The sequence below is a fragment of the Telmatherina bonti genome, assembly GCF_933228915.1.
Source record: "Telmatherina bonti genome assembly, chromosome: 8".
Classification (NCBI taxonomy): Eukaryota; Metazoa; Chordata; class Actinopteri; order Atheriniformes; family Telmatherinidae; genus Telmatherina; species Telmatherina bonti.
The window spans coordinates 6,160,373-6,175,600 of NC_136626.1; the positions used below are offsets into that span (position 1 = coordinate 6,160,373).

Genomic DNA, 15,228 nt, shown 5'->3' on the forward strand with positions numbered 1-15,228 from the left:
CGCTGATCATCGTCACGTTCAGGAGAAACGCTCTGTTTTATTTATTCTTAATATCGCTGCAGTTTTCTGTTTTTCTGCAGCAGAGTCGCATCTCTGCACGCAGCTGTAGATTTTACATCCTGACTGTCGTCTTCATGCTGCATTCAGGCTGTGTTTGGTTATTTCAGACTCTGGTGACACGAGGAAACGCACCTTCTTGTCACTGCTGGTTCTTTTTATCATTTTCATGTCTAAAAGACAAAAACTAAAGTAAAACCCAGTAAGGTTCTTGAGTTCCTCCAGTTTAGCCACTCAGGTCGCTTCACCTGGCCAGTCTGCAGGTGTTTGGGGCTCCAACCTCCACCTTAAACGTAGCAGGTGGTTTCAGAGTTCTTCCTTCACAAGGAACCTTGGGAGGCTCAAACGTCCGCCTCTTAGTGTTGGACTGGAGGTCAGAGGCGAACCCTAAAGGTCGCTCGGGAACAACAGTTTGGGTTGGACTGGAGGTCAGAGTGGACCCCTAAAGGTCGCTCGGGAAGACCAGTTTGGGTTGGACTGGAGGTCAGAGCCGAACCCTAAAGGTCGCTCGGGAAGACCAGTTTGGGTTGGACTGGAGGTCAGAGCGGAACCCTAAAGGTCGCTCGGGAAGACCAGTTTGGGTTGGACTGGAGGTCAGAGCCGAACCCTAAAGGTCGCTCGGGAAGACCAGTTTGGGTTGGACTGGAGGTCAGAGCCGAACCCTAAAGGTCGCTCGGGAAGACCAGTTTGGGTCGGACTGGAGGTCAGAGCGGACCCCTAAAGGTCGCTTGGGAACAACAGTTTGGGTTGGACTGGAGGTCAGAGTGGACCCCTAAAGGTCGCTCAGGAAGACCAGTTTGGGTCAGACTGGAGGTCAGAGCGGACCCCTAAAGGTCGCTCAGGAAGAAACCTGCGATTAATCCGACTCGGATCCTGCTGAACATCCACCTGGTCTGACGGCGGGCGGTTTGAGACAAGAGTCTGGACTGACGGCGGGCGGGATGGAGACAAGAGTCTGGACTGACGGCGGGCGGGATGGAGACAAGAGTCTGGACTGACGGCGGGCGGGATGGAGACAAGAGTCTGGACTGACGGCGGGCGGGATGGAGACAAGAGTCTGGACTGACGGCGGGCGGGATGGAGACAAGAGTCTGGACTGACGGCGGGCGGGATGGAGACAAGAGTCTGGACTGACGGCGGGCGGGATGGAGACAAGAGTCTGGACTGACGGCCGTGTTTCGTTTCAGGGTGGAGGAGATGAAGATGCACAGCCGCTCATCCTCACAGCCGCTCAGGTAGGAGTGTCCTCTGCAGTCTGGCTGCTTCACCAATCAATCAATAAGTATTGATCTTGGTCGTCTGTTCAGGTTGTCGCTGGGCGGCGGTCAGGGCCCCGCCTCCCCCCTCAAGTCCTCCAAATTCCCTGCATCCTCTGCTTCCGCCACCGCCAAAAGGATCGGGAGGAACTCTTCATCATCGTCAGCTTCAAACATCAGGAGGTCAGTTCTCCTCTTCATCACCTCTTCTTCACACTACTTCTCCTCTTCATCACCTCTTCTTCACACTACTTCTCCTCTTCATCACCTCTTCTTCACACTACTTCTCCGCTTCATCACCTCTTCTTCACACTGCTTCTCCTCTTCATCACCTCTTCTTCACACTACTTCTCCTCTTCATCACCTCTTCTTCTCACTACTTCTCCTCTTCATCACCTCTTCTTCACACTACTTCTCCGCTTCATCACCTCTTCTTCTCACTACTTCTCCTCTTCATCACCTCTTCTTCACACTGCTTCTCCTCTTCATCACCTCTTCTTCACACTGCTTCTCCTCTTCATCACCTCTTCTTCACACTACTTCTCCTCTTCATCACCTCTTCTTCTCACTGCTTCTCCTCTTCATCACCTCTTCTTCACACTACTTCTCCGCTTCATCACCTCTTCTCACTACTTCTCCTCTTCATCACCTCTTCTTCACACTGCTTCTCCTCTTCATCACCTCTTCTTCTCACTACTTCTCCGCTTCATCACCTCTTCTTCACACTGCTTCTCCTCTTCATCACCTCTTCTTCTCACTACTTCTCCTCTTCATCACCTCTTCTTCTCACTACTTCTCCTCTTCATCACCTCTTCTTCTCACTACTTCTCCTCTTCATCACCTCTTCTTCTCACTACTTCTCCTCTTCATCACCTCTTCTTCTCACTACTTCTCCTCTTCATCACCTCTTCTTCACACTACTTCTCCTCTTCATCACCTCTTCTTCTCACTACTTCTCCTCTTCATCACCTCTTCTTCTCACTACTTCTCCTCTTCATCACCTCTTCTTCTCACTACTTCTCCTCTTCATCACCTCTTCTTCACACTACTTCTCCTCTTCATCACCTCTTCTTCTCAATACTTCTCCTCTTCATCACCTCTTCTTCACACTACTTCTCCGCTTCATCACCTCTTCTTCTCACTACTTCTCCGCTTCATCACCTCTTCTTCACACTACTTCTCCTCTTCATCACCTCTTCTTCTCACTACTTCTCCTCTTCATCACCTCTTCTTCTCACTACTTCTCCTCTTCATCACCTCTTCTTCTCACTACTTCTCCTCTTCATCACCTCTTCTTCTCACTACTTCTCCTCTTCATCACCTCTTCTTCTCACTACTTCTCCTCTTCATCACCTCTTCTTCTCACTACTTCTCCTCTTCATCACCTCTTCTTCTCACTACTTCTCCTCTTCATCACCTCTTCTTCACACTACTTCTCCTCTTCATCACCTCTTCTTCTCACTACTTCTCCTCTTCATCACCTCTTCTTCTCACTACTTCTCCTCTTCATCACCTCTTCTTCTCACTACTTCTCCTCTTCATCACCTCTTCTTCTCACTACTTCTCCTCTTCATCACCTCTTCTTCTCACTACTTCTCCTCTTCATCACCTCTTCTTCACACTACTTCTCCTCTTCATCACCTCTTCTTCACACTACTTCTCCTCTTCATCACCTCTTCTTCTCACTACTTCTCCTCTTCATCACCTCTTCTTCTCAATACTTCTCCTCTTCATCACCTCTTCTTCACACTACTTCTCCGCTTCATCACCTCTTCTTCTCACTACTTCTCCGCTTCATCACCTCTTCTTCACACTACTTCTCCTCTTCATCACCTCTTCTTCTCACTACTTCTCCTCTTCATCACCTCTTCTTCTCACTACTTCTCCTCTTCATCACCTCTTCTTCTCACTACTTCTCCTCTTCATCACCTCTTCTTCTCACTACTTCTCCTCTTCATCACCTCTTCTTCTCACTACTTCTCCTCTTCATCACCTCTTCTTCACACTACTTCTCCTCTTCATCACCTCTTCTTCACACTACTTCTCCTCTTCATCACCTCTTCTTCACACTACTTCTCCGCTTCATCACCTCTTCTTCACACTGCTTCTCCTCTTCATCACCTCTTCTTCACACTACTTCTCCTCTTCATCACCTCTTCTTCACACTACTTCTCCTCTTCATCACCTCTTCTTCTCACTACTTCTCCTCTTCATCACCTCTTCTTCACACTACTTCTCCTCTTCATCACCTCTTCTTCACACTACTTCTCCGCTTCATCACCTCTTCTTCTCACTACTTCTCCGCTTCATCACCTCTTCTTCTCACTACTTCTCCTCTTCATCACCTCTTCTTCTCACTACTTCTCCTCTTCATCACCTCTTCTTCACACTACTTCTCCTCTTCATCACCTCTTCTTCTCACTACTTCTCCTCTTCATCACCTCTTCTTCTCACTACTTCTCCGCTTCATCACCTCTTCTTCACACTACTTCTCCGCTTCATCACCTCTTCTTCACACTGCTTCTCCTCTTCATCACCTCTTCTTCACACTACTTCTCCGCTTCATCACCTCTTCTTCACACTACTTCTCCGCTTCATCACCTCTTCTTCACACTGCTTCTCCTCTTCATCACCTCTTCTTCACACTGCTTCTCCTCTTCATCACCTCTTCTTCACACTACTTCTCCGCTTCATCACCTCTTCTTCACACTGCTTCTCCTCTTCATCACCTCTTCTTCACACTGCTTCTCCTCTTCATCACCTCTTCTTCACACTACTTCTCCTCTTCATCACCTCTTCTTCTCACTACTTCTCCTCTTCATCACCTCTTCTTCTCACTACTTCTGCTCTTCATCACCTCTTCTTCTCACTACTTCTGCTCTTCATCACCTCTTCTTCTCACTACTTCTGCTCTTCATCACCTCTTCTTCACACTACTTCTCCTCTTCATCACCTCTTCTTCTCACTACTTCTCCTCTTCATCACCTCTTCTTCTCACTACTTCTCCTCTTCATCACCTCTTCTTCTCACTACTTCTCCTCTTCATCACCTCTTCTTCTCACTACTTCTCCTCTTCATCACCTCTTCTTCACACTACTTCTCCTCTTCATCACCTCTTCTTCTCACTACTTCTCCTCTTCATCACCTCTTCTTCTCACTACTTCTCCTCTTCATCACCTCTTCTTCACACTACTTCTCCGCTTCATCACCTCTTCTTCTCACTACTTCTCCGCTTCATCACCTCTTCTTCTCACTACTTCTCCTCTTCATCACCTCTTCTTCTCACTACTTCTCCTCTTCATCACCTCTTCTTCACACTACTTCTCCTCTTCATCACCTCTTCTTCTCACTACTTCTCCTCTTCATCACCTCTTCTTCTCACTACTTCTCCTCTTCATCACCTCTTCTTCTCACTACTTCTCCTCTTCATCACCTCTTCTTCACACTACTTCTCCTCTTCATCACCTCTTCTTCTCACTACTTCTCCTCTTCATCACCTCTTCTTCACACTACTTCTCCTCTTCATCACCTCTTCTCACTACTTCTCCTCTTCATCACCTCTTCTTCACACTACTTCTCCTCTTCATCACCTCTTCTTCACACTACTTCTCCTCTTCATCACCTCTTCTTCACACTACTTCTCCTCTTCATCACCTCTTCTTCACACTACTTCTCCTCTTCATCACCTCTTCTTCTCACTACTTCTCCTCTTCATCACCTCTTCTTCACACTACTTCTCCTCTTCATCACCTCTTCTTCTCAATACTTCTCCTCTTCATCACCTCTTCTTCTCAATACTTCTCCTCTTCATCACCTCTTCTTCTCACTACTTCTCCTCTTCATCACCTCTTCTTCTCACTACTTCTCCTCTTCATCACCTCTTCTTCTCACTACTTCTCCTCTTCATCACCTCTTCTTCACACTACTTCTCCTCTTCATCACCTCTTCTTCTCACTACTTCTCCTCTTCATCACCTCTTCTTCACACTACTTCTCCTCTTCATCACCTCTTCTTCTCACTACTTCTCCTCTTCATCACCTCTTCTTCTCACTACTTCTCCTCTTCATCACCTCTTCTTCTCACTACTTCTCCTCTTCATCACCTCTTCTTCTCACTACTTCTCCTCTTCATCACCTCTTCTTCACACTACTTCTCCGCTTCATCACCTCTTCTTCTCACTACTTCTCCTCTTCATCACCTCTTCTTCTCACTACTTCTCCGCTTCATCACCTCTTCTTCTCACTACTTCTCCGCTTCATCACCTCTTCTTCACACTACTTCTCCGCTTCATCACCTCTTCTTCTCACTACTTCTCCTCTTCATCACCTCTTCTTCTCACTACTTCTCCTCTTCATCACCTCTTCTTCTCACTACTTCTCCTCTTCATCACCTCTTCTTCTCACTACTTCTCCTCTTCATCACCTCTTCTTCTCACTACTTCTCCTCTTCATCACCTCTTCTTCACACTACTTCTCCTCTTCATCACCTCTTCTTCACACTACTTCTCCTCTTCATCACCTCTTCTTCACACTACTTCTCTGCTTCATCACCTCTTCTTCTCACTACTTCTCCTCTTCATCACCTCTTCTTCTCACTACTTCTCCTCTTCATCACCTCTTCTTCTCAATACTTCTCCTCTTCATCACCTCTTCTTCTCACTACTTCTGCTCTTCATCACCTCTTCTTCTCACTACTTCTCCTCTTCATCACCTCTTCTTCTCACTACTTCTCCGCTTCATCACCTCTTCTTCTCACTACTTCTCCTCTTCATCACCTCTTCTTCTCACTACTTCTCCTCTTCATCACCTCTTCTTCTCACTACTTCTCCTCTTCATCACCTCTTCTTCTCACTACTTCTCCTCTTCATCACCTCTTCTTCTCACTACTTCTCCTCTTCATCACCTCTTCTTCTCACTACTTCTCCTCTTCATCACCTCTTCTTCACACTACTTCTCCGCTTCATCACCTCTTCTTCTCACTACTTCTCCTCTTCATCACCTCTTCTTCTCACTACTTCTCCGCTTCATCACCTCTTCTTCTCACTACTTCTCCGCTTCATCACCTCTTCTTCACACTACTTCTCCGCTTCATCACCTCTTCTTCTCACTACTTCTCCTCTTCATCACCTCTTCTTCTCACTACTTCTCCTCTTCATCACCTCTTCTTCTCACTACTTCTCCTCTTCATCACCTCTTCTTCTCACTACTTCTCCTCTTCATCACCTCTTCTTCTCACTACTTCTCCTCTTCATCACCTCTTCTTCACACTACTTCTCCTCTTCATCACCTCTTCTTCACACTACTTCTCCTCTTCATCACCTCTTCTTCACACTACTTCTCTGCTTCATCACCTCTTCTTCTCACTACTTCTCCTCTTCATCACCTCTTCTTCTCACTACTTCTCCTCTTCATCACCTCTTCTTCTCAATACTTCTCCTCTTCATCACCTCTTCTTCTCACTACTTCTGCTCTTCATCACCTCTTCTTCTCACTACTTCTGCTCTTCATCACCTCTTCTTCTCACTACTTCTCCTCTTCATCACCTCTTCTTCACACTACTTCTCCTCTTCATCACCTCTTCTTCTCACTACTTCTCCTCTTCATCACCTCCTCTTCTCACTACTTCTCCTCTTCATCACTTCTTCTCACTACTTCTCCTCTTCATCACCTCTTCTTCTCACTACTTCTCCTCTTCATCACCTCTTCTTCTCACTACTTCTCCTCTTCATCACCTCTTCTTCTCACTACTTCTCCTCTTCATCACCTCTTCTTCTCACTACTTCTCCTCTTCATCACCTCTTCTTCTCACTACTTCTCCTCTTCATCACCTCTTCTTCTCACTACTTCTCCTCTTCATCACCTCTTCTTCACACTACTTCTCCTCTTCATCACCTCTTCTTCTCACTACTTCTCCTCTTCATCACCTCTTCTTCACACTACTTCTCCTCTTCATCACCTCTTCTTCTCACTACTTCTCCTCTTCATCACCTCTTCTTCTCACTACTTCTCCTCTTCATCACCTCTTCTTCTCACTACTTCTCCTCTTCATCACCTCTTCTTCACACTACTTCTCCGCTTCATCACCTCTTCTTCTCACTACTTCTCCTCTTCATCACCTCTTCTTCTCACTACTTCTCCTCTTCATCACCTCTTCTTCACACTACTTCTCCTCTTCATCACCTCTTCTTCTCACTGCTTCTCCTCTTCATCACCTCTTCTTCTCACTACTTCTCCGCTTCATCACCTCTTCTTCTCACTACTTCTCCTCTTCATCACCTCTTCTTCTCACTACTTCTCCTCTTCATCACCTCTTCTTCACACTACTTCTCCTCTTCATCACCTCTTCTTCTCACTACTTCTCCTCTTCATCACCTCTTCTTCACACTACTTCTCCTCTTCATCACCTCTTCTTCTCACTACTTCTCCTCTTCATCACCTCTTCTTCACACTACTTCTCCTCTTCATCACCTCTTCTTCACACTACTTCTCCGCTTCATCACCTCTTCTTCACACTGCTTCTCCGCTTCATCACCTCTTCTTCACACTACTTCTCCGCTTCATCACCTCTTCTTCACACTGCTTCTCCGCTTCATCACCTCTTCTTCACACTGCTTCTCCCCTTCATCACCTCTTCTTCACACTACTTCTCCGCTTCATCACCTCTTCTTCACACTGCTTCTCCTCTTCATCACCTCTTCTTCACACTACTTCTCCTCTTCATCACCTCTTCTTCACACTACTTCTCCGCTTCATCACCTCTTCTTCACACTGCTTCTCCTCTTCATCACCTCTTCTTCACACTACTTCTCCTCTTCATCACCTCTTCTTCACACTACTTCTCCGCTTCATCACCTCTTCTTCACACTGCTTCTCCTCTTGATCACCTCTTCTTCACACTGCTTCTCCTCTTCATCACCTCTTCTTCACACTGCTTCTCCTCTTCATCACCTCTTCTTCACACTACTTCTCTGCTTCATCACCTCTTCTTCACACTGCTTCTCCTCTTCATCACCTCTTCTTCTCACTACTTCTCCTCTTCATCACCTCTTCTTCTCACTACTTCTCCTCTTCATCACCTCTTCTTCTCACTACTTCTCCGCTTCATCACCTCTTCTTCTCACTGCTTCTCCTCTTCATCACCTCTTCTTCACACTACTTCTCCTCTTCATCACCTCTTCTTCACACTGCTTCTCCGCTTCATCACCTCTTCTTCACACTGCTTCTCCGCTTCATCACCTCTTCTTCACACTGCTTCTCCTCTTCATCACCTCTTCTTCACACTGCTTCTCCTCTTCATCACCTCTTCCTCTCACTGCTTCTCTTCATCACCTCTTCATCACCCCCTCATCATTGGTCTGGTCTTCGTCTCTTCATTGATGCTTTTTAGCACCAGTACACAAACCAGTAGCACCCCTGTGGACCAGTTGATGACCTGCCATCTGAACCAGTATACAGCAGAGCCAGTAGAACCAGTGGCACCAGTACACGAGCAGCTCTGGTGATATCTGAACTTCTGTTTCTGAGAATAAGTCTGGTTTGTTTTTCTGCTTTAAATGGTTAAAATCGTATTTTAAGTGTAATTATTAGATTTGAGTCGACGTGACCTGCATCACGTGACTTTAACAGAAGTTAAACTAGTTCAGGTTAACTTAAACTACCCACGTCTCGTTCATCGTGGTGTTACAGAACCGTCTCTGTTCCTGTGGGCGGGAGAAAAGGAGTTGTAGAGCGAGGAAGAGTAAGAAGCTCCATCAGGAAGAAAGACCAGCAGAGTGAACGTAGACGTTCAGTAACAGAGTTAAATTGGTCACGTTGACCTTCTGTTTCTACTGATGCAGAACTCTGGTAGGACTCGCAGTGTGCGTTTGTGTGACGTTTCCAGACTGCATGCTGCTATTGGTCAGGGGCGTGGCCAATCAGAGGTCTATATCAGAGAGTGACATCACTGGAACAGCGACTCCAAGTTGTTTACATTACGTGACAAAAGTCTGTTCCTTGGTCCAACACTGAGCCGGAGAGATTTCTTTGGTTGCTGAGGAAAGGATACAAAGGGAACCAAATGGAGCGACATGAAAACATCTATCAAGAGCTTTCCGACTCGATGGCTACGGCTAGCAACGGAGTTTCAAGCAGCGTCAAGAGAAGCTGAAAAAGCTCCAAAGTGACTATCGGCAGGTCAAGGACCACCATGGTCGGAGTGGATCAGACAGACTGGATTTTATGCTGACTTTGTTTCTACATCATTTTCTCACAGTGGCTTTTAACAGAGATAAAACTTGAATCCTGAATCCATGAATCCTGATTAAACTGAATATTTTCAGCCACGTGATAAAATTCCCGACATGAATCCTGGTTAAACTGTTTCCAGTCATGATAAAATTCCCGACATGAATCCAGATTAAACTGGATATTTTCAGATATGTGATAAAATTCCCGACATGAATCCTGATTAAACTGGATATTTTCAGATATGTGATAAAATTCCCGACATGAATCCTGATTAAACTGGATATTTTCAGATATGTGATAAAATTCCCGACATGAATCCTGATTAAACTGAATATTTTCAGCCACGTGATAAAATTCCCGACATGAATCCTGCAGAAAAGTGAAGAAATCTCGGCATCAGGAATGTTTTAAAGGTTTTTATTCATTCCTCCAACAGATTTTGTGTTCTTCCTGGATGTTATTCCAGGATGATGTGAGCTGCTCTGCATGTTTCCTACATGTTGTTCATGTATTTTGTATTTACACCCCCCCCTCCTCACTTCCCTTCCTCTGTGCTGACCTCAGCTCTGCTCTCGGCTCCCGATTGGCCAGCTCTCTCGGTGATCTGTACGCCGGTGACATCCAGGACGACAGGAAGCCTCCGTTTTCCTCCCTTCCTCCCTCCTCTCCCTCATCCGTGTCTATAAACTCCTCCCCCTCCTCCCTGGCCCCGCCCTCTCTGTCTGGCTATGGAAACGGACCCCGAGGCTTTCAGCACGAGGTCAACAACAACGGCGGCCCGTACAGCGGCTCTGTGGCGCCCGCCGCAGGAAAAGGCTTTGTTCGGATGGGGCCTCAGGACTTCGGCGGCTACAGGGGCCGAGGTGCCTACAGCGCTATGAAGGGCCCCTCGGGTCGCTACCTGAGCCGCTCCATACCTGTAAGTCCTCTGACACAGCAGCAGCTCAGCCCCGCCCTCTTTCCTGATTGGTTAATTGGGTTCTGACATCACTGACCCGCTGGTGGCAATCTCAGCCAATCAGGACGCAGATCTCTTCCAGCTGCTGTTTGGTGTTTCTCGTGTGTTTCTGACCTCCGACTGTCGCTTTACTCTCTCCATGTCTGCTGCTTCCGTAACATTTCACATGACGAGGTGTCGCAACACTAAAACATCCGGACCAGGAATTACACCGACCCGAATGGAGTCGTAGCTCGCTTCTGCGGCTCTGATGTCAGACGTGTCCGGAGTTGAAGAGAATGATTTATAAAAGCATTTCCAGCCTGTCAGACACCTCGTCATGATGAATCTTCAGTAACACGCTTCCTTTAGTTCCTGTTTTAACCAAAGCTCCGTTTATCTCACAGAAGATCAAACGCCTGGCCCGACTGGACCCTGTGGCGGCCGGTTTAGGCTCCCGGGCCGTACGTTTGACCCACCTGCTAACACTGAAGCCTGAATGTGATGTGATTCATGTCCAGCTGTGTCTTTAAATGAGGGAGGTGAGAATCTGTGGGTTTCCACGGCGATCTCAGCCGTCTGGTCATGTTAACGTCACTAACCTGAAGCTGCTGCTGAGCCGAGGAGTCTGCTGAAGTTTAACTCCCGCTGCAGGAGAAACTTCCTCTCTCAGACGTACCGACAATGTCGGCCGCGCTGAATGAAGCCCTCCCCCCCCCCCCCCCCCCCACTTCAGCATCGCCACGCCTCTTATCAAGCCCACCAGGTTCCCACCAGTTTCAGACCTTGTTTCCTCTGTTAAACACGCCAGCATGCGGTATCTCTCCTGATAAGAACTACAAACTTTCCCCTTCACAACATCAGTTAAATCCTCCAGTCGCAGAATAAAACGGGCAGAAAGAACGTAAATAAGAGAATATAAAGACCTGAAAGGTTTCAGTCTGTCGTCTGGAGCGAGCCAAGTTCCTCTCCAACAAAATGACTTTTCAAGTGTAAACAGGACAGAGTTGATGCTCAGAGAGCAAAGCAGCTGGATGTCCTGCTTCCCCAGCGTGGTGAGATGGGGGAGGGGCCAGAGACTGTATAGAGAAGATGGGCGGCGCCTCCGTTACAGGTGAGGTTAAGGTGAAGAAGAGGCGTCAACATGGACGAGGTCAAACAGACATGGAGGAGGATTGTTTTAACCGCTTAACACTGCTGGCCTTTTTATTTCTTTATTTCTTAATCATTTTATTTCTTTGTTTATTATTTGCTTTTATAAACATATTTTTTAAATAAAATTTTTATTTTTTCTTTTATTTTAAATTAAACTTTAGTTATAAATCACTTTTCATGCTGAAAACTCTTTACATGATGAAGACAATGCAAAAACGACTAAAAAGATAAAAACTTAGAGGGGGAGGGGCTTCACACATTAACTGTTATTAATTACAGGAATTTACTGCTTTAAAAATACAAATTTCCTGGTACGCCGATGCAACCCCCCCAGGCCGAGCAGACACAGCCCCCCCCCCCATGTGAAGGAGATTTAACTCCAGAGGAAAACTCTGGAGTTAAAATTAAATTATATAACCTTGAGAAGCAACAAGAGTAAATAAGAGCAGCAATAATGAAAATGATGAAAATGCATATAAAGGACTTAATAAAATAATGTTTATAAAGTAATAAAACTGAGTAAAATAAAATTATATAAATTAAGATCAAATAAAATTCAGAGATGTCTAGCTTCTTTTCAGTCTTTTTTCTTTTCTTTTTATAAAATATTGTATATTTATAGATAGATTCAGGCGTTGGGGGGAGAAATATGCGCAGAAACATTTTCTATTGATGAATATTTGTAGCTGAATCCTTGAAGCTGCTGCAGAACAGGATGATGAGGCGAAGAGGAGGTGCTGGGGGTAAATCTGGACCAATGGAAACTTGACGAAGGAGATTTTAGTGAGACTAAATAGGAAATGATTGCTGTGATCGATACAGGAAGTTAAACACTGGGTTAGGGCTGGCGTTGGTGAGGGAGGGATGGAGGTGATTTAACGGTATTTACATGAAAATATGCAGCCTGGGTAACGTGGAAGTGTGACTGGAATCATTTAATCGTATTAATGTCACATTAGGCTGAATATTGTACTTATGCAGCGTCCAGGCATTAGACAGATCCCTGCTAAAGACTTTTTCCTGGCTTTTCACCCAAACATGAGAACTAAATAGATCATTTTGCTTTGCTTTTTATTGGGTTATTATATTTATTTTCTTTTTGTCTTGTTTTAGTTGTAATTTTTTTTCTGACTGAGAATCTGCTCAGATCTGGGAACTGAAGGGTTAACTTGCTTTTGGAGGAAGTCGACTCTTCTGACAGGATGAAAGAAATCCTGAGAATTCTGGTCCTAAAATCTTCTTTTGACCCGAATGAAAGAAGCTGCATCTGTTTTTGTTCCTTCAGACAGAGAGTGAAACTACTTCTGACAGGATTATTCGGGTCTCTTGAAGGTCTGATGAGGTGCTGCGAAACGCCTTGGTCGAAAATGGCTGCTGCCTTGTATCTCTGCGTCTTACAAACACACCCATATCCCAATAGGGGCGTCAGGGGGGCAACAATGTCCTGCCGAAGGACACATAATCAGGGGGGGGCCTGGAATAGATTTCCCAACTTTCCAGTTGAAAGACGGCCGCTCCTCCTGCTGAGCTTCAACCGCGCTTTCTGTCTGAAACGTCTCTGCTACTAGGAAGCTGTTGCAACCACCGCAGTGGGCGAGAAAAGACAAATCTGAGACATTTTTACCAAAACTCCGACCAGAAGCTTTTCAGAAACACAAGAAATGTTTTTATTTCAGGATTCTGATCCGAGGACGCATTTCTGATGCGTAGCAAATGTCGTGCAGCGCCTGTGTTCATCAGGAACGTGCAACGAGAAGGACTTATTTAGTTGCATCAAATTAGAATCATTTCTGCTGTTTTGTCTTTTTGTGTGGTGAAAAACACAAACCTGAAGATACTGAAAGTTTTCTGGAAATTACCTGGCAGCAGGTAACGTCTTCCTGTCCCACAGATCCCGGTTGCCTGTGAAAGGCGTTGAAGAGCCGTGTGAGGAGGAGCGGTGATGTCTGGGACTAATCTGAGGAAATCTGGCCGTCGAGCCGCACTGAAAGAGTTTTTCCTGTTTTGTCTTTCAGTCTCTTCAGGCGGAGTACGTCCAGTACTAAAACCTGACGGAGGATCCGGAATCGTCCGCCGTCGGACTCTGAAAGGGAGGCGAATAAACCAGCAGGAGTTTCTCTCAGGACTGAATCTCCTCCATTCTTACTGTATGTAAAAGAGCTGATTGTAAATATGACGTAATCGACACGCGTGTCCGGCTGAAGATATATATTTACACGAGATTTTATATTTCTTATTTGTGACAAGAAGAGATATTTTTGTTTTAACAATAATTCTTTTTTTTTTTTTGTTTTTGTTTTGTTTTTGATAATCTGAAGTGTTGCCAGTGGCGACCATGGCGTTGTCATGGTTACAGTATTTCCGTCCTGTCTGATCAGTTTTTACCAGCAGATGTTTTGCTGACGTTGTTGACGTGACTGATCAGTGTTGCTTTTATTCTAGTCAACAATAATTATGGTAGGAGAAGAAGAAGAAGGGACCCAAAACAGCCGAACTCAGGGGATTGAAACTCGTGTGTGTGTGAGTGTGTGAGAGACGTCCGTTCAGCCCTAAAGACGATTTTATAACAACAGAAGGAAAAGCAGCTTTGTGCCTCTGGATCAGTACCAGACAGATGTTTCCATGAATCAGCAGCTGGAGGCGGGCTCAGATGCCCGGATGCCCCGCCCACCGGTGTGATGTCACAGCACACAGACCAAATAAACACGTCGTCCATTTTTCGTCAGAAACCCACCCAAACGTCAGAAACCCACCCGTTGAAGCATGAATGAAGTTTTTGGGCCTTTTGATCCAAATGATGACGAGTTGGATTGTTGAGTTGCCATGACGACACCAGCATCAGCAGACGGCGTTTTGTTCCATTTCCAGTGCCTGAACTGGAAACCGTTTCTGCAGCTTGTTTCCCAGTTTGACCTGCTGTTTGCTGTAGAGGAAGATGGACGTCACGTCTCAGAAGTTTGTTTTTCAGGAAATGTTCAATCAGCTGCTGGTGCGGACGTTTCCTTGGAGACAGATTGGTGCAGATTATTAATTTATTTATGTAGATTTGTTTGTTGTCCTCCCATCTGCGCGTGATTGGCTGGCGTCTGCGCGCCGTATGAACCTTCCCGTCCCGCTGCTGCAGCGATGAAACGACCCGGTGTCGATCAGAGATCTCCGAAGTCTGAAACGTTGAAGACATTCCAGGAAGGAATGATGGACTGGTGGATCAGAGGAGGCGTTAGAAATGGTTTTTTTCAGGGAAAAATGCTTTTTCCTGCAGTTTAACAGGCTCAAAGTGCCTTAAAGCTGTTCCAGCTCCTCGTGTGTGAATGATGAACGAGACGTCGACTCGCCCTGATATGAAGATATTTTAACATGTTAGTTTTACTCGAAGGTCCTGAATGTTTGTATTTCGCTTCACGCTGAAGTCTTTTAAGGGAAAAATGATGTAGATTTTTCTGCTTTTAACTGACAGCAGAGTTTCTATTTGAGCAATAACATAAAATAAATATTTTTTTCTCCTGAATTTGTTTAATTTGTGTGTATTTCCAAGAGTCCAGAACCAGTAGAAACAGAACGAGGCTGTTCGAGCTCTGCAGCTGCAGGTTACAGA

General features: G+C 45.7%; 1 protein-coding gene across 1 annotated transcript in view; it reads left to right on the forward strand.

The window, feature by feature from the left end:
• Window positions 1-15,104, forward strand: part of cdc14ab (cell division cycle 14Ab) — a 46,484-nt gene extending 31,380 nt beyond the window's left edge. Inside the window, exons 13-16 of the mRNA XM_079245310.1 lie at window positions 1,245-1,292; window positions 1,365-1,496; window positions 10,106-10,460; window positions 13,649-15,104. Of these exons, the coding sequence (XP_079101436.1) occupies window positions 1,245-1,292; window positions 1,365-1,496; window positions 10,106-10,460; window positions 13,649-13,678 (565 nt within the window). The 3' untranslated portion in view covers window positions 13,679-15,104. The remainder of the gene's footprint in view (window positions 1-1,244; window positions 1,293-1,364; window positions 1,497-10,105; window positions 10,461-13,648) is intronic.
• Window positions 15,105-15,228: the final 124 nt, after the last annotated feature.